At 47.4% G+C, this 20,101-nt stretch overlaps 1 protein-coding gene across 2 annotated transcripts in view; it reads right to left on the reverse strand.

The window, feature by feature from the left end:
* Positions 1-3: 3 nt before the first annotated feature.
* Positions 4-20,101, reverse strand: part of LOC131674456 (dual specificity tyrosine-phosphorylation-regulated kinase 2-like) — a 36,941-nt gene continuing 16,843 nt past the window's right edge. The window contains exons 2-11 of one of the 2 annotated variants that reach the window (XM_058953153.1): positions 11,081-11,245; positions 7,045-7,183; positions 6,630-6,846; positions 6,438-6,536; positions 5,725-5,883; positions 5,491-5,629; positions 5,072-5,387; positions 4,846-4,975; positions 4,393-4,545; positions 4-4,347 (exon numbers count right to left, since the gene is read on the reverse strand). In XM_058953153.1, the coding sequence (XP_058809136.1) occupies positions 4,023-4,347; positions 4,393-4,545; positions 4,846-4,975; positions 5,072-5,387; positions 5,491-5,629; positions 5,725-5,883; positions 6,438-6,536; positions 6,630-6,846; positions 7,045-7,183; positions 11,081-11,245 (1,842 nt within the window). In that variant the 3' untranslated portion in view covers positions 4-4,022. Of the gene's footprint in view, positions 4,546-4,845; positions 4,976-5,071; positions 5,388-5,490; positions 5,630-5,724; positions 5,884-6,437; positions 6,537-6,629; positions 6,847-7,044; positions 7,184-11,080; positions 11,246-20,101 lie in introns of both variants that reach the window. The other variant, XM_058953152.1, reaches the window with a different exon arrangement.

A 20,101-nucleotide genomic window follows, 5' to 3' on the forward strand; every position in this document is an offset into this window, starting at 1 on the left:
GAACGAGTCATCTTGGTTTACATTAATAATGAAAGACAAACGCAGCAAGATAGAAACAAACGGACAAATGATACAAAAGGTGATGATGCTTTAGTTGGGATAATTAAGATTACTTATTCTTTTCTTGTTTTCTTTTGTTTTTTGTTCGCGTTTCATAGTGTCGTTATCCTCTTACTTCGCAATTTTACTTGCGTACGATAGTTTTTTTTAACGCACAAATTGCCTTGAATACACTAAGTCTTTTCCTCGCATATTTTTATAACGCTTTTATTTCAGCGATAGTTTTAGGCTTATATGCGGCACATTTCCTAGATTATACAAGTCGTTATATCTATTTTTTTTGTTCGAGGCTGTTTGTTTTTTGTAATAATGTCAGGCAGATATCTTAAAATTTCGCGCTTGCACGAAACAAATTATCGAGGATTAGCATTATTTATAACTATATTTTGTTTACGAATCGCAAAATGCACTTTCACGTAATTTAGCTCGCATAATAACGCACTCACGCTTTTGATACTTTTATTATTCAGATAATGGTTTTCCTTTGCCTTCAAAGCGAGACGAAAACGCAAGTTTTGTAGTGCTTTCATCGTGATTTCTGCGTTTTATCATGTGGCATGGTTTTGGTGCACTTTGAAATTATGTTCTTACGCTTTAATGAAACAATTCCTTATGTTTTGTGATCTCTTTGACCGAGTGACGACTGACTGGTTCAACACCCTACATGCTTCAATCATTTACACTCTATGTTTTTGATAATTCAAATCAATTGTACATAAAATAATAAAAAGTAATTAGACTGCATAGTCTAATTACTCAATTCTGCTAGTGATGAATTGATTGTCCTATTGAACTACGTTTTTCATTTACAATTTCAATTGGACCATGCATTTTTGACAACTGTTAAACACAGCTTGGAATTAGACAGTTTTGAGAGACAATGAATCGAAAAAAAGCAGCCTGTTTTGTATCGAAAATATTATAAAGGTACAAAGCTATGACGTGTTTGTACGAATATATCAACTAATGTCACTTTTAATTGCTTTCAAAGTATGCCTATTCAAATGTTTATTCAAGAGCAAATTTTATACACTTATACTTTGTTGTTTACAAGTTAACAATGCGAACAATAATTTTAACATATGACAAAATGACGAGTTTTTTGCTACAAAGAGATTTACACCGATTCAATACATTTATAATTGGCAATATATTAGCGAACTGCACAGATATAAAAAATTTTTTAAACTCTTCGGCAATTGATTTACGCTAATTTTTTCGACAAACAAAGACGAAAGCACGCGCATTTTAAATGTCATTTTTTTCCCACTAATTTATCACTATTCTATTGCTTCCGTAGATTCTTTTGGTTTTTTTGTCATATGACAGTAGATTCCACAATAGATAACAATTTTGAATCACTCCAAGCGTGTTTTTATCCGATAATTTTTGATATTGCACTTCCATAGTTTTTTAAGCACAACAGAACACTTGGTTTAAAATGCACATGTACAAAACTGTTCAACTTTATAATAAATTACTTTTTCACATTTCCAACAAGCTTGACAAGGCTTCCTTAATTTGCAAATAATTTCTACACACTCGTTTTAGAACATCACGTTGCTAATTAAAATTCGCATTACACCATAGAGCAGCAAAAAAGTACATGATAATTTACGAAACTTAGGTTTATACTATACACTCTTAAATTTCATTACGTACAATGTACAGCTAAAGATTAGTATTTGTAAAAACCAAAGTAACTGATATTGTTTCGATTGATCATCAATTAAATTGATACGCTCAACTAGTGTCCCTAAAAAACATCCCTAAAAAATTGTAATTCGCACAGCATACAGTTAAATTACTATGCATGTTTGATTGGTACGTGGCATTGCTTGTGTTGCCATTTTATAGAGTATCGCAGCGGCAGTGAAAAAATAATGCTTTCAATGATAGGCTTCACAGAATTTCGAATCGCTACGGTGTGAAATGATGCTAGAGGTTAATTTTTTTCATTTACCTACATTTTCAACAAAAAAATTCTATATTTTTTACGATAATAAAATGATGGACGAACGTATACTTCTACTTTTTGTTTATTTCTTAAAACGGGATTGATAAATAATAATTTTTTTTATATGTAACATCTTTCAGTCTTGTCACACGTGGTTCTGTATAGGAGTGTGTTACTGTTCTTCTTTTTGTCTACATTTTGATATTAGTAATTATTTACACATTAATTGTCGAGTAAGAGATTAAAACGCATAAATACACAATTGTGTGGAAGTTAGGTAGAATTTTCTTTTCCTGTTCGTTGTTGACTTTTCTTAATAAATACGAGAACAGTTCTTAAATCATGCTGGTGTTTCATCGCCAAGTCTTTGGCTCTAGAAACAATTGCGAAATTAAAGAAACTCGATATTCGAAAGAGTAATAAAATTTCGACGATTTGAAAAATGTTAAATTGCTCAACATTTTACGTATAGTATCAGTACGTAAAAAAATTGTTGGTATATCATTAAAATGCATGCAGCACAACTGCAAGCGGTTTATCTCAAAATAAGGATGAAAGAATATATACATATAGCATTGTTGTTGTTTGTTTTTTTGTTTTCATGCGACAGGAAGAAAGTGACAGTAAGTCTAAAAATAATCTTAATGATACAATCAAAATAAAGAGACTGTAATATTGCAGCATAAAGATTCTGCGAATTACTAAATATCTATTCAAATCGTAAAACAAGATGCGCAACAAGCTTTATCGCGTGTACCCTGGGTTTGAATATACTGGACAATCGAGCTAATTTATGTCAAATTGCAATGTTTATAAATTTTTTTTGTTTATTTTTTTTCTTCCTTTAGTTTCGATTGCAGTATTATCGGTCTAATTAATTGTCATTAAAACACGTAGTCTAATGATTACAGTCATAGTGCTGGCAGTAGCCATGCTCGAAAGCATAACAAAATAATATTTATATATTTATATTCATATGTAATCGTACATAGTCGTAATAATAATAATTAACCATACATCTAAAAGTAATATTAATGAAAACTAATATTAGACGACACTATATTCTCAATAATCAGAGATCCAAGTAAGACAGTGGTAGTTTAATATCACAATAAGACTACTCAGGCCTCGTGAAAAACGGGGTCACGCCGATTAACAAGGGTAATCCGCGCAAACTTTAAATAACGACCTATTGGTTTTCGAAGCCATCGAAAAAAAGACTGATACACTTTCGCTTCTACAATCTCTATTTTCTTCTCTTTCTTTCTCTCTCGTTTTTCATGATCGTTCACCATCTGATTTGGTGTACTGCGCGAGCAAATCAGTACACTCAATCGATCCTGCTTTTGATGGAAAGCTATTAATTTTTTTGCTGAATAAAATGTCGATCGATCACAATAAATTACATTTATAAAATTACACAATGAACGTGTTGGCTATGAGTTACGAGAAAAACGAAAGACAATCTATGTTGTATTTTTTTCTTCGTCAGCGTATACCATAACATTCCAGTCAATTAGCCTAGCTACGAGTTATACAATTGCGTTTTCTTTATTATGTCGTAATCGCCCCTCACTATTCGTTGGGTCATGGCTAAATATTTCGATGAATTTTTTTTTCTTGTCAAGTGCGTCGCCAAACTAGCCATTTCCAATTTTTTCCTCCTATTATTCTCTGCTCTTCTCAAACAGCGTGTGAGTTACATCGACTATTTTTATTTCGTTTTCCGTGCTCTTAATTTGGCCGATTCGAACGAATTATTGTCGGTGATATATGTGTGAAAAAATTTAGCGTGAGTCGAACGTAAGAACGAGTTGGCCTATTGGAACAGTCTTATTTGAAAGTAGCCCACCCTTTTACGTATATCTACGCGGGGATACAGGTGGTGGCAACGAAAGCTTGTTCATCCATAAAAAATGCACTGGTTCGTATGGCATATGCATGCACGAGAATCTAACAGGAGGTGTCTCGCTCGCGTTTAGAAATGGCTAGCCCGCACCCGACTTCAAGACAAGATGTGCGGCAGGAAAGTGCCCGAGTCGTCGAGACTTGGATCAAGGATGGTCACAATGTCACCAGTGGACGCATGCCTCGAGCTGGCTGGCTGGGCGCCAGCGGTGAGGGCGTGGCTGCTCGCGCTGCCATTCAGTTTGCTCTTGACGACGAGGCTGGAAGCAGGACCGTCGGATACGTCGGTGATCTTGGAGACGCACTTGCGACTGCGATAGAGTCGGAATAGCGCGTACTGCTGTTGTATATCCTCCATCGTTTCGGCGCGAGGACGAACCGAAGCTGCAGTGGCCTGGACAACGCCGCCGGCCGCCGAAACGCTTGTAGCGCCACAAGTGACGGCTGCCTGGCCGTGAACCGGCAACGATGTTTCGATCACGCTGGTGGTCAGGGCTGTACTGCTGCCGGTGATCGACGAAGCCATCGTGGACGACGACGACGAGAGCAGAGATGACGACGAGGTTAACCACTCGTGACGCGATGCTTCGTCCGGGGTCATTCGCTTTTTTGCATCCCATCTGCAAAGTAACAAATGTCGTTCGAGATTTTCACAACGGCCCTTGAAACTCTATTCAACGTTGAAGAACGTCACAGTTTATCGTGAAAAAAAATTCTTGACATCGTTATACATTTTTGTGTATGAGTGTGCGTGTGTCAATGCGTACCTCGACCTTACATCAAGATTTCCCACACTTGTCAAGCTAACTCAGAACAACTCGAACACGTTTTTTCACTCGTAACGAAAGTTCAAGTCGCAGTCAGATTTTTATCGATAAGTGATAAGCGCTTCTAAAAAAAGAAAATCGACATCGACTTACTCAAGACACCTACTGACGAAATCAACGAAAAGTGGGTCCCGACAACGTAGCGCCATCATCACGTTCTTACTGCCGGGTCTTCTTTTTTTGCCTTTGCTATTGGTCACACAGCGAGGATTTCCTTTGGAGTCTGGGCAAAATAAAGCAAGGAAATTAATCACCTATGATCCCCGAGGCAACACAAGGGTCGAGCAAAAGAGGTCTTCATAAAATCATGTCTTTTTACCGAAGAAGAGCCTACGACGCGAGGCATGATTGATGAGTTGCTCCGGCGGCCTACCCAAGACCTCCATGATGCAGGCAAGCTGCTCAACCTCGTTCTCGCCAGGAAATAGTGGATAACCAGTGTACAGCTCGGCAAGGATACATCCTAAGCTCCACATGTCGATCGGAGTGCCATAGGGTAGGCCCAAAATAACTTCGGGGCAACGATAAAAACGCGACTGAATGTACGTGTAGACCCGTTGGTGGCTGTAGCATGACGAGCCGAAGTCTATAACCTTGATCGAGCTGCTGCCTCGTTGTTTCAGCAGCACGTTTTCCTGCGTTGCATTGCAGAAACGGAAATGATTAAGTAATGCTCGCGGTATGCTGATGTGTGTCAATCGAACACACACACGCACACTTAGATTATATACTACTTACGGGCTTCAAATCGCAATGAATGATGTTCTCCCGGTGAAGCAGCCTCAAACAATTGACCAGCGAGTTGGCGAACCTTCGAATGAGACTTAAGCTAAAGCCTTGGTAATTGTTCTTCTTGATGAGCTCGTACAAGTTCAAACTGTAATGAGAACGTAGTCAAATTAGTGTGACCGTGACATTTAAATGAAGCTGCCTTTGATGATTGGTAATGAGCTTATGTATGCAGACACATACCTCATCAGCTCAAAGCTGATGCACAAATGATTCCTGAAGTAGAAATACTCGAGCATATGTATCACGTTGTGAGATGAATTCGCATCTTTGTCCTTTTTCCTCAGGTGATCGAGGATCTTGACTTCTATGAGGGCTTGATGATGGAAACGCTTCTTGTTCCTATGAATAATAAGACGACAAAGGTACTTTTAGCAATCATTATTTTCAGTTCTGAGCTACGCCAGCAGCGTATTCAACTGTATCTAGCGCGCGAACGTTGAAATGTGATTCGAACCAAGGCCGCGTTCTTGCTGTTATAAAGTACGTTATTGTCGTGCGTATTAGATGGATTTTTTTTCTTTTTTGTTAATAAAATCTAATTTCAATTTTTCTTCCACGTCGACGATCGTTCTTAAAACGATCTCGAACGAGAAATTCACGACAAAAATAAAGAGACTTTCAAATGGTATGGTTCAGTCACAACTCACGCCGACGAGATCGCGCGAATATCGTGGGGATTCGGAGACCACGCGGTTTTCTTCAAATTACACAGCTTCACGTTCGTTCCGACTTTCTGTTTCCAGACAATTTTTCGTTGGCTCGCGTCCTCGACCCGTTAGATACATCACGAAAATCAGTCTAATTAGCAAGCACTGTCATTGGACATGATTGCTTTAACGGCATCGCACTTTTTTGCTATTTCGGTATTTCTACAATATACAACGGATCCAAACCTGATGATTTTGATGGCAATGTGTTGACCAGTCTTGTGATCCAACGCTCTAATCACTTGGCCAAAACTGCCTTTTCCGATGACCTCCAGAATCTCATATCTGTCGAGAGGAAGAGGGAAAGATAGGTAGCTGATTAATCGATCGGTTGTCAAAGAGAAACGAAAGCAAGGCGGGCAATGTAATTACGCGTACCTGTATGAGATATGATCGTGGAGGACTTTGTTGTAGCTGCCGTTGTCGTCGTCGTAACCGCCGTTTTGCTGAGCTCCCTCCTCGCCATGTATCTTGCAGGCCGACAAGCCGAGATACCAGATCTCCGAGTACTTTTCGATCTCGGCTCTCTCGAATTCGGTCAGCTTTGAGCCGTAATACTTCATCGCCTGTTCCGGAGTCATTGGTAATACTACACCTGTCGAATCAAATCATTTCCTCATTTCATTCCTTCCACGCTAACTCTTTATATATATATAAAATATCGGTCAATGTAAGAGCACTTTCATGCGCAGATTCTTTTAAAAGATTGCGAGTTTGATCGTCGAAGCTGAATTGAACGCGATGTTCCGAGAAAACGAGAAACTCGAGCGACGTTATTATCGTATCGACGTACCATGTCCGTCCGTGTGCCTATTGGAGTTGTACGGATCGTGAATGGGTAAGTGAATATTGTTGGCGTTGGCGTTGTTGGCGTTATTATTATCCAACAGATCCACCCTGGAGGTCTTGGAGTTGGCGATCGACGGTCGCACCTGGAACATGAAAGAAAGCTATCGTTATGTCGCCGTTGCGTCAGTTGCCGCGCCGCGAAACGCAAGATTTCCGATGCAAATATCTCGGAACGCGAACAAAGTAAATAAATCGCGCGTCTAAAAAAAAAGGGAGCGTACGGGCTTCCCCCCTTCCCCTCTCTTTCTCTCTCTTAACAGGAAAACCGTGTCGGGCGTAAAAGTCCATTTCTCTTCGTTTTGCCGTATCGCGCCTGCGTAAACGGCGCTCTTGCTCTCTGGAATTAATGCGCGGCTTCCGCGCGTACATACCCACTTTCGCTCGGGCGATCGGCTCGAGCGGTGCCGCGAAATTTTCGAACAATAACAACGAAAATGCGCGCCGCACGAGACGAATCGCTTCGCGTGGCGCTGTTTTTTCCACTTTGCGGGGGAAAAAAAAGGGGCTCGCGCGCACGTAACGACGGGAATTTTCTTGGTGCTCGCGCGCTGCCGGCAACGAGGTTGAACAAATTATCTTTTACATTCGCTCGCGCGATATTTGCGAGGCGAGAGAAAAAGAGAAAGAGAGAGAGAGACAGAGAGAGAGACAGAGTGAAGAAACGACGAACGTCGTTCGATAGATTAAAGTTCTCTCTCTCTCTCTCTCTCTCTCTCGTTTGTATATAAAATAATACAGCGCGATATGGCCAGCTGGAGCTGATAATACGTTAGACCGGGTAGGGGGACGATCATCTCGCTATTTTGCAAATTACATTTGCGCGACATGATCGAAAGTGCACACAAATGGGCTGACGCGCGCGAAATGGTGACGCAGAAAAAAGCGTGAAACTCTCGATCGCACGGAGTCGGAGCGCGATGCTTTTGTAACAATTTCTCGTGCGTCATTGCGCGTCTCGATCGATCGTAATCGAACCGCGAGTCGTGCGCGAGCCGCAGCGAACGGTTGCCCGTCAATCCCAAGCTACTTGGCGCGAAGCTCGATGCGCCCGAGGAGAGAACGCTCGAGGGATACGTATAAATGCCATAGGCGAGTGTCGTCGGCCGCGCGGCGCGACGCATTCGTTGCATTCCGAGTCGTCTCTGGGTTCGATTAACATAGAGCTGCAATAACAGTTGCGGCATTCCTTCCCCATCGACGGCCATTGTGTTGCGCGAGAATCGACGAACTGAACGAAAGAGCCTTCGCTCGACGATTAAACTTCAGCCTGCCCCGAAACCTCCCGGCTCACTCGCCTGTTTATTCTCTCCATCGCTGCCTTTGTCCGTCGAGCGTCTGCTCGATACCCGTTCGCAATCGCTTTGATTACGGATCCCACTTGAAACAGCAAACGATCTAAAAATTGCGCTCGGTCAAGGCTTACGCCGAGTTGCCGAAAAAAAAATTAAGAAAAAAACGCGAGCCCGCTCCTATTGTGTTTCTCTCGCACCGCGGGGCAATCTATGTATCGCTGGCGATTCCCACAAACTAGAGCAGGCTGCGTTACAAAACGTTAGGTGCAGCGCGCCTTGAGTAATTTCGTAAGCGACAGGCAGCAACAGTTATACACACACGCGTGCTCTCTCTCTCTCTCTTTTTCTGGCTTTATCTGGAAAAGCGCAGAGGCGATAAGCCAGCCGGTGACCTGATTTTTCACAGCTTGCGTGCCGCGTGGCATCGTCCCCTTGACACTGGCGGCGCGACGACGGCCGACTTGGAGGCGCGCGTCTATGCACGGGCTGCAAAAAACGCGAGGAAAAGCCGGAGCTCGTGGAAACCATGGCCTCGCAGTAGGTCGATGCCGTGAAAACGGCGAGGGGACCGCGTGGCGGCAGCTTGACGCGGAATCACGGCTGATTTGACTTTCGCTGCGTGAACTTGGGCGGATGCGTCGACACGCCCCGCAGAGCAAAGTATCGAGATTCGTATCCCGTGCGCAGCAGCCGGCGGTCACTGACTCCGTCCTCGCTGCCTCTTCTTCTTCTTCTTCGTCGTCGTTGTCGCGTCGTGTATTATACGCGCAGACGGGCAGATGTGTCAGTTTGCTCGAGGCGCCAATCTTGACCGGCAAATTAACGCCGCGACGAACGACGACTCGTTACGAGAGCCAGCGAGCGAGCAAGAGAGAGAGAGAGAGAGAGAGAGAGAGAGAGAGAGAGATCTCCACCGATATATATATATATATACCGTTCGATATTCATCTTTCGGCCTTAGGAGATGGCTTAATTATTGAATTTAATTAGGCCGAGGAATGTGGTGAAATCGACAGGTTGTTTTTGACTGCGAGCATCGGCGCCCGAAATTCGTTCGTGCACCGTCAGTGCACACGCGGCGAGCGCACTATATCCGTGAAGCGCGCTTGCTCCGAAAGATAGGCTCAGTGCCGCGGCCGCTCTCGAGAGGGTCGAAGCAGCGTGGCAGTCGAGTGCGCGTACGCCGGACTGCGCGATATAGACGAGCTCGGAAAGGAAAGCTGTCGCCGCGGCGCGACGGACGACGCTCGTCGGGCGAGAGAGCTTCTCGGCGCGTTCGGGGGGAAAATCGATGGCGCGCGTCGACGAGCATTCGTCACGTGAAAGAGATTTTGTTGGAGCGCGCGGTGGCGTCGGTGTCAACGACCCGCGTAGCGTATGTGTGCGCCTGCCACCATGACCTTCCTCCTCGCTGCCGTTCGCTCGTTAAAATTCACCGCGCGCACCAAGCGACAAGAGAGAGAGAGAGAGAGAGAGAGAGAGAGAGAGAGAGAGAGAGAGAGAGAGAGAGAGAGAGAGAGAGAGAGAGAGAGAGAGAGAGAGAGAGAGAGAGAGAGAGAGAGAGAGAGAGAGAGAGAGAGATCCTATACCTAATTGCGGGCGAATGCCAAAGGGATATACGACTCCTGGCCGAGCGCGCTACGGCTGTTTAGAAAGTACTCGTTTGCAAATTACGTAAAAATACTAAACGATGTCTATCGACCTGCCGTCGCTACCGTAAGGGCTTTCCAGCCAACCGCGCATGTGGGTTACAAACATCGATGATTTTACAATCGCGGAGAACTTTCACTGAAAAAAAAGCAAGGGGGAGGACGGAAAAATCATCAGCCACGATGCGCGTCTTACGTAAACGAGGGAGTGAGAGAGAGAGAGAGAGAGGAGGGGAAAAAATTGTAAGAGTATACGTACGCTGCAGCGATGTGCGGTCAGCATAGTTGCGTCACTTAAACAGCATGTGCCGCGCTGAACATATACGACTGCACTCGGTCGCTCGCTGCGTTAATTATTCGTAATTATAAGGCCATGCGTGCGCGCGCTCCTCCTCTTCGCCGTGCACTACGCGCACGCTATATTTATTAGCATCGGCAGAATGTGCAACCGATGACACTCCCCCCGCCTTGCTATTTTATGCGTCGAGACCGTTCGTTCATCAATTCCGAAATCTGTATCTATCTTTTATTTTTCCTACGCGAACGGGGAGAGAGGGGGGGGGGGGGCTTAAAGAAAAGAAAAAAGAAAATCACGGCACTGCCTATGCAACGATTCGTTACGAAACTTCGTATGCGCGCGGTTGGCCGTAAAAAAGAAAATTGTCTCGTGACTTCATCCTTTCTTGCGACATGGACTCGTCACGACAATTTTTTACGCACCGACTTTTTCGACCGGACGAAAATGTGGAAAAAAAATTCGCCAAGTGTGTCCACGTGTAACGGAACGTTACGTCAGATGCGTAATGAGCAAATTGAACAGATCGGATAATATCCCGCCAAAGAAAAAAAAAAAGAAGTTACGAGCGTAAATTTCACGCCCACCTATCGTCATCAATTTCCAATCGCCAACTGACCGCAGAGTCGCGATGTCCAGCGACCGTTATTGAGGAGAAAAAAAAAAGAAACAGGAATCTCCACGGCGACCGATGTGACGTAGAGTTCAGTCGCCCGGAATAGAGGAAAAAAAATGCATGCTTACCTTGCGATGTGCGACCTGGCTATTGATATTTCTAACAGTCTTGGCGGAGTTGGTATTGGCGATGGTGGAGAGCGAGGTGAGTACCGCGCCACCACCGACTCCCGACACGCTCTTGCCACTAACTTTCGTCCCTCCGCCGGCATCCTTGTGCAGCGTGCCAGGGCTCTGCAACGCAATTAACAGAAAACAAATCGCGTGAGACAAAGCTTGGCACACAACGTAACCGCCCGTCCGCGCCCTCGGCCTTTGTTTCGCGTCGGGCTCACTTGTTGCCCTGATCTTTTTCCCCCCGAGCCCTCGCGCGCTCGCTTTGTCGCGAAGAGTCGCCTTTCATTTCCGAGAGCTCGAAACTCTCTTCTTCGCTGCGGATATCATTTTAAGAGAACGGCCTTCGCGGCTGATACACAGCCGTTTGAAAAAATGTCCGTTCCCCTTTATGCCTCTCCGTCTGGGATGTTAAATCGCTTAATCCTAGTTGGCAGTTTTGTTATTAAGATAAAAATAACGTCGACCGACGAGAGGACACTCTTTCTCAATTTTCCAACATTAACATGCCAAAGAATTGTCCCCGCGTAAATAATCCTAATAAATAATTCATGGCGAGTTAGCAATTGTCAACTAGTAAATAGATTATATGAATAACGGATGAGTCGTCTTTCTTCTTCTTCTTCTTCTGCTTCTCTCCTCGCTCGATGCGTTTCGGGCTCTGCTGTCGCGTGCTTATTCCGGCGTTGCGCCTCACACTTATCCCACTTTCGCATTGAGATTCGTGTAGAGTCATTCAACTCTTACTCGGGCTTGCCGGGCCATTTGAATAAGCAAACAAATACCGAGCGCGCGTATCGGTGTCGCGGAGGATCGCCGATTATATCCCGCGCGCGCGCGAGCACCAAGGATACATGCAATTTTTTCCGCTGGACAGTCGCGGCGTAATTTGTCCGCAGGAGAGCCCGCGGAGAGAGAAAGGTCGCGAAAGCACGACTCGCCTGTAAGCGCGGCCCGCGCCATCGACGCACGATCGCCGGACTTTCTTCGCAATTTTCGCGGCAGCTGCGAGAGAGAAAGATAGAGAGAAACGCTCGCCGAGCAGATGCCACACCAGTTTCGCCGGCGCACCACCTGCGCCCGCGCCTCGTGCAGCTCTGCCCATCGAGCCGCGGATTACACCTCCTCGTTATTGTCCGGTGCTGGGTACTTCGCCACGCATCGAGAGGCTGGACGACCAAGCGATCTCTCGGCAGCGGCCCGCGCGAAACGCGGGTCGAGCGATTAGGGCAACGCGCGCGAGCGAGTGGCGCCGCTGCTCGATCGGGCCGATTAGCTAACGCGAACACGTGCCGCTTGCGCAGAGACATTATTCGCCTACCGGGGATGCAGATTTCGACACGCGACGGCTCCGGCGTTTTTTTCTTCGTCTTTTTCTTTCCCCGAGCGCGCGGAAGAAAACCATCGGGGAGTGCGAATCGGAGGCTCGTTTTGAAATGGCCCGGTTTCCTTGCTTTCCCCTTCGCGCGCGCCAACTTCTCCGCTTCACCGAGAATCCAAATGTAAAAACGCTCCCAGCGGAACAAAGAAAAAAACGACCCTCGCAAATCTCTCGCGCGAACAATCGTTATCTCGATTACGCTTTTGACGGAGATACAAAAGAAAAAAAGGAAAAAAAGTCAAAAAAGGAAAGAAAAGGAAAGGATAGAATCAGAAATTAGCATATCGCCGTAATATTAAACGATTTTTTCGAGAAACCATTTCTCGGAAGTATCGCTCGTTCTCGTTCTTTTTAACGAGCGCGCTACGCGGCGCAGGTTCCACGCGAGTAATGGACTCGGGGCGCAACGACTGCGGCGTAACTTTCGCAATGATCAAAAAAATAGAGGGATACTCGGTGGAACCGAGCGCACGATTCGTTTTACGCAACACGCAAAAGAACACCGGCGGTGCGAATGCGAGCGGAGACGAAAATGCAGTTTTCTCCGCGAAAGCAGCAATATCAGTCGCGCGGTGAGAAAGAGAGAGGGGGGGAGGGCTGACAACTCGAGAAAAGAACGAGTTGTCGCTCCAAGGTCGGCGACGACGACTTACTTCCATCTCCCTTTGACTTTCTTTCTTTCTTTCTTTTGCGCGCGACTATCGTGCTTTCGAGGAAAGAATGCACGCGCGCAGCAAGAGCGAAAAATAAATAAAGGCAGCGACATGAGTGTGTGTACGGAAGTAAGCGGATATACGTCTCTCGGGGGAGAGAGTAATTCAATCGTCAGATTGTAATGCAAGTCCGCGTGAGAGCCAGGGACGGACCTTCGATTCGAGCGCGCGCCTTGCGGAAAATTTTGCCGAGGTTGCTCGCGTCTTTTGGTCCCGCGCGTCGATTATTCAAAAGACTGTTTTTTCGCACGCCGGGCAGCGGCGCGGTAGCCACATTTTTCTCCCCCTTTTTCAGGAGCCGCACGCTTCGGCTACGGGCCTTTTTGAATTATTCAGAGACGGCAAAGGGGGTGAACTTTTTTCTCGCCCCCTCCCCCCCCCCCCCCCCGTTTCCTTTCCCTATAAGCGATCGATACTTTCCTCGGAAAAAAGAAACATTTTACTTTCGCTGGAATATCAATCGTGTGAGCGTTTGCGGAGTTGGGATTGACTAACCGATAGTTATCTAAAGTGTATTCGCGATCTAGATAAGACTTCTCGAATGTTTACATAGTCAGACGAAGGCAAAAAACAGCGATGTTCGATCAGTCATCATCACTACGCGTAATAATCCATTGTCGTGTCATAGTCGTTTTAACTAACGAGATTGAGAAAGAAAGAAACAAAACAACGCGACCTTCGAAAGTCCGAGCGAGCGGCGAGTAAATCTCGCGGAAACCTTAGAAAAAGAAAAAGAAAAAGAAAAAGAAAAAGAAAAGAACGTTTCGACGAACAAAGTTGCCGCGAGCAAACTCGCTTATGCCCGAGCAGCTGCTGAACAATTCCGCCGTAATAAGGAATCGATCGCGTATACAACATTGGCGACGGGTGCAGTAACACGCGCGCGCATATTCCAAGCCGAATCTAATTAATTCCTCGCTCTAATTGCGATCAGTCCCGCCCAGGCGACTGCGAGTGCAGCCGTCGAGTGTCGGCCGGCGGCCTTCCAGCGGAACACGCGGCGCTCGCCTACGCGCTTTCCGGATTCGCGGCGGCGTTCTCGTCTTTTCGGCCAGCGCCCGCTCCCCCACGGGCAAGCGCGCTTTCACGCTGTCGATTTTCCCGATCGGCGAGCTACGACGACGGACGGCGATGTCGCGCGCGCGCGGGGCAGAGAGAGGCGACCGGTTTTGAAAAATGTAGGGCGGAGACTGCAATCCGTTTCGGATGCGTCGCGAGAGAGGGGAACAGGTTATCTCGCGCGTAATTTCTAGCCCCGAGGGCTGACCTCGACGGCGGCGGCGGTGGCTACGATGACGACGACGTCGACCGCACCGGAGACAAAGAAAGCAGCTCCGCGCGAGTTTTATTACGGCTCGACGATGAGCGTGGCACGATTGCGACCGCGGGACGTCGAAGCAGCTGATCACACACAACGTCGTCGCACTCGGTTGCTTTGTAAGCTACCTCGTCGTCGCATTTCGTTCGGGGGCTACACGAGGACGCGCGCGCAAGCAAATATTGCGACCCGCGCCTCGGCTTTTCCATCGGCGCGCGGGCTTTCACCGCGCGCCGGCCAATCATCGCGAGGTGCGTGCGTCCCGAGAGCGTCACGAGACATTTGCTCTTAGTATTGTGCTTTGTGCGCGATCCCCCTTGCCTACGCGTCGCGTGCGCCGCGTATACCGTCATTACCGAAACGACACGATGGTTTCGAGATCGGCGCTCTGCGTGGATTAGAAAATGCCAATTTGCGTGAATCGACGTTTTCAATGCTCGGCGTACGACGTTGAAGAACATCGACCGTGCCGCGCGGAAATAGCATTTCAAACGTCAATCGGCGTTTCGCCAAAATACGTTTTCAACTTTGATCGCGGCAGGTCTAGGCTGTGCTTTCGTCAATTGTTCGGACAGCTTGAAATTCGATTTTTTTGTCAACTACAGGGTCAATATTTGACTCAAATATCGCGCAACAGGTGGCTATTTCTAATTGAATGCGAATCGGTTTTTGGCACGTTATATTTTTAGATTCAACAAGCGCGTATTTATTGTGATTTTCATGGTATGCTTTTGATCACCTTAATGATGTAGCGCTAGTTATCTGCGTCTACAAAGTGGGATAAGCAAGTATAACTAGTAAATGAAATAAAAAAAGAAAAAGAAAAAGAAAAACTATCGAAATGGCCGTTCAGAAAAAAACCACTTCACCGGAGCAGTTGGAGCAGTTGACGCTGGAATTGCTTTAATGCCCGCCCCGCCTTAAACTTGACTGTGCACAAGCAACATATACACGAAGCAATAACGCCGAAGTTCAATTAGAGAGGTCTGTTGCCCTCGTCACCTATACATCCGACGACAAAAGAGAACGGGACCCCCGGTTAAGGAGCCGCGCAGCTTCTCGCAAATTTGCAGTGCACACGCGTCAGCGATCTCCCCTGCGGAGTATAATGTAGCAGCGTCGAGGTGTAACAAGCGTATGCACACACTTCCTCTGCAGCGAAGGACCCTTTCTCTCTCTCTCTCTCTCTCTCTCTCTCTCTCTCCTCTCTCTCTCTCTCTCTCTCTCTCTCTCGTCTCTCACCATTGTCCGCCCGCGTCTCAATTTCGAACAGATGCGGGGGGCGCCTCGGGACAAATAAGTCCTCTCCTTTGTTTTCATCGTGTGTCGCGGGCTCGCGATTTAAATACGCTCGGATATCGTGCGATCGTTGTTCGCTGAACTCGCCGCCATGGCTTTGTCGTTGCTTTCTCTCTGTCTCTCTTTCTCTTTGAAATCGGTCCTCGCTGCGACAACGAGAAATCAATTTTGCCCCGCGTACGGCCGTTGAAAAAGAAAAAAACAAACGAGTGGAAGGAGGTAAGTGGAGAGAAAAGAGTGGACCCCGCGGGCAATGCGACTTCCGCTGCTCGCGAGTGGAAAGCGCAATATAAACTTGGCGGCCGCGTTTTCTGCAGGTGCATTCGTCACTGATTTATGTGACAAAACTTTTCACGCGCGAAGACGAGGCTGTTCCTGCGCGGTCTATAGGGGAAACAATTTTGGATAACCGTGATTCTCGAGCGTGGCGCGTTGGCACACAAAGGAGACGAGAGATGGAAAGACGAGTTCCGAGAAGCCAGGTGCAGCAGCAGCGGCAGCAGCAGAGCCTCGAACTCGCAAGGGACTGTGATTTAGAAAAAGCGAGAGAAGCGAGACGAGAGTGGCGGCGGACAAGTCCCCCTCCTCTCCGCCCTTTGTTTGGGTCTCTCGGCCTTCGCATGTAGGGCGACCAAGTTTTCACTTTTACGCGTCTAACGAGTGGTAGCCTTTCAAAAACCAATATCGTAATACTCACGGCATTGTAAAAAGATTTGAGTCTCACGTGGTTCACTTCCGGTACGTCGAACATGGAGCACTTTAGCAAGATAGTGGTCGTCTGGCTCGGCATTTTTTATTCGCTGTTGACGCTTCGATCGCGTATAGCACCGAACGGACAGCACAAGCGCGCACAAAGAACGAACACACTGAGCCTAGCGACGAACGCGAAATCAAAACAAATAAACGAACAAAAAGTACGAGGGGGCGAAGGCCGAGCGAAAACAAAAACGCACGTGGCATGCGTTGCGGAGGCGCGGGTGGGCCGAAGGTGGCCGCCACGACAGGCGGACGGCGAAGTCTCGCGAGCGACTGACTGAGTGTTGTATCTCGTCGCCACGGCATGCACGCGCCACAACACGCAAGCCGAGCGAGAGAGCTCCCTACTCTGCTCTGCTCTGCACTGCTGCCCCACTCGAACAGCCGCTACACGCTGCCGCTGCTGCTGTTGCTGCTGGCTGCTGCTGCCGTTGCTGCCTTTCCCTCCAGCTGCGTGCATAAGCCGAATGGCATGCACGTGTGTTTTTCTGATTTTCCCAGGGCTCGCTGGTACACTCACGCGCGCGCGCACACATGCGCGCACGCGGAAGCCCGATTTTTGTGCTTTCTGCGGGTATACGCAGCGTCCCACATTCGTCGATGATGTTCTGTCTTCACGCGGCGATTTCCGTTACGAGCGGTCGCGCGATGAAAACGAGCAAAGACACGCTCTTTCGTGGACGCACATGGATGCGATAATCGGTGGGCTTTCACGCCACTTTCTGTGTGTGCGCACGCGCAGGCGTTTCTTTTTCTTTTTTCCAGAATGTCACGTGAAAGTAAACCGAACGACAACGAACCGTCGCTACGAACACGCGTATGCTAATTAATGTGAGAACCAAATATCCATATAGGTTACCCTCTCTTCTCTCTCTCTCTCTCTCTTCTCTCTCTCTCTCTCTCTTCTCTCTCTCTCTCTCTCTCTCTCTCGTCTCTAGTTCCGGAACCCGAAAATAAAGCTGCATTCCCAGAGGGGAGGGGGAGAGGCACGTTCGCTGCGTTGGTCTCACCGATGAATTAGTTGTAAAGGACAAGTCTGCGCGGGAGCTACAGGCCTCGTTACACTTGTGACAAGCGAAGAATGCTGATTGGCGTGACGCAATGGGTTCGTAAAGCGCGTCGAATAGGACAAATCACGTAAATGATCCGCCCCAACCCCGTACAAGCGCAAACAAGCATATCGTAAAGAAGCAGAGCGCAAGCATTTCAAATAAACCGTCGTAAAAAAATCCCAGACGCCCCCCCCCCCCCCCCCCCCCCCTCAATCACGGCTGCTTTCGCTTGGTTGCTGCGGGTTTTTGTTTACGCTCCGTACAGTTATAATTACTCGTAACTTGCACCGTCCGCACGCTAGGCGTCGAAAATAGATTTTTTTCCTTCAAGTGACCCCCCCCCCCCGCTCTTATCCCGCTACCAGGCGAAGTTTCGGGCACTGGATTACAACGATGACAATTAATGGCGAATGCGCCTTGGCCATTCTCTTCGCCAACGGCTAGTCGTAGAACAATCGATCTCGGCTCGCGGTAATGAAGTCGTAAACCAGATGAGAGCGAGGAAAGAAGGAGAATCGCCAGGCGCATTTTTTTTTTTTTTTTGAAACCCAAGCACGGACAGTTATCTCCCCCTGCGTTCGCACATACGACTTTATCGCTCGCAACGCGGAGGTTTATTATTTCCCATGCAAATGGCTTCTCGGAAAGGAGTCGCGAATTATTCATTGGACTATACATGCGCTCTCGAATCCCTGCTGCACACGCGCGCGCGCTGACTGACTGCGAGCGCGAGCAGTTTACGTAAGACACAGCGGCGGCGGGTCAACGCCGTTAACTCACGGATCGGACACACAAAGGCCGAGCGATTTGTTGGCCGCCGATGCGACGTTTACTTCCTCGTAACTGTTCACCGCCGAGAGATGCACCTCTCTCGTATCAATTACGATGTTTCAGTGCATGCTACGCGCACCAGTGCATGGACGTACTTTTAAGGGGTATAATGCTGCCGATGCTGCTGCCCGCGCCGTTCCACTTTCTCTGCGCATACGCGCTCTAGCTAAACTTCGGATTGTCATAATTAATGAAACACGGCAGGCGACAACTAGCTTAGACGTCGAAGTTCCCCTTTCGCTTCCGCGATCGAAAGACGACACTCTTTCTTCCTCATCCCTTTCTTTTTATTGCGAAAACTCACGCGTCGGAGATTTTATCGACAGTTAGCGCGCAATCGAGAATAACGCTTTTATCGAGTGCATTTTGGTTGCTGAGTGGCCGGCCGATTGACACATATAAAATCGACGCGTTGGCAATAAAAGCAGCCGTCGAGCAGCTCATTAGCTACCGATATATAGCTACGAGCGAATATCAAAAGCTAACCCATTAAAATTCAATACCGATAAGCTATGGTTTAGGTAGTACGCGCATGAGTTCGCCCGAACCGACAAAGGAGGAAAAAGGCAGCGCAGACAGCACACGTCGTGATTTAAAACGGCGGAGGCCCTCCGCCCGCTCTCCAACAGCGTTAGCAACTGAGCCGTTTCGCCATTACGTGACCTCTTCGCTCGTCGTCGCGCGCATTCTAATTTTCACGATTTCTGCTCTTGCCCGTGACTCGAGGCGCAATGACGCGTCTCTAATAAGTGCCGCTTAACAGCGGACACAAGCGCCGCATAACTCAAGTAAAAGTTTCTGTTTAGGGACAACGCGAATTTGTTGCCCCGTGATTCATCGAAGCGACGGACGGACTCCGGAAGGACAGAACCGCAATCGACGTTCTCATTCTCGGTCGTCCGCGATCGCGACGGGGCCTCGAGAAAAACCAGTGATGTGTTTTATCAGCTGACACAAGCATTTATCGATCCGAGAGAATTATACTAAGAAGCCGATCGTAATGTATCTCGAATAAGCGAGCATGACGATCCTGCGCGGGAAAAAGAAATCCGTCATCGGGGAGGGGGGGGAGGCGTGAATCAAAAGAGCTGTCCGCAATCGTTATATCAATTGGCGATATCGGCACGTGTGTCTCACGGATGACGAGTCCAGATCGCAGCGTCACACACTCACCTACGTCAGCGCCCGAGACGTACACACAGGCGCGCGTGCCGCGTCAATAATTAACGTGGAAGCCTTAAAACGGCACTTCTCTGTTTTTTCTTTCCTCTGTTGCATCGTTTCAGACTTTTCCTTCTTTAGGTGTCGCGAACCTAATTCTTTTTTCTGCCCGCTTCCGCTCGGCATTGTTTCTCTTACGCTACATCGAGTGTACTTCTTTCGCAAAAGACGTGGGCGCACAACGCGCTACCGACAAATTTGCGAGCGCGATATCCGTTAATCCTCGTCCGATGTTGCACTCGAGATGAAAATACATATCCGAGCGCATTGTCTCTTTGTTTGTTTTCTGTTGTTTATTTTTTTTTCACATATCGCGCAAGAGAGACACGCGTTATCACGCAACATTATTTTTACGCGGGAAATATGTTTCGCGATTCCGTTCTCCCTCATTTTATTTCACTTTTT

This window comes from Phymastichus coffea, unplaced genomic scaffold, assembly GCF_024137745.1.
Source record: "Phymastichus coffea isolate CEN01 unplaced genomic scaffold, Cenicafe_Pcof_1.1 PCOF00246, whole genome shotgun sequence".
NCBI classification, from domain to species: Eukaryota; Metazoa; Arthropoda; class Insecta; order Hymenoptera; family Eulophidae; genus Phymastichus; species Phymastichus coffea.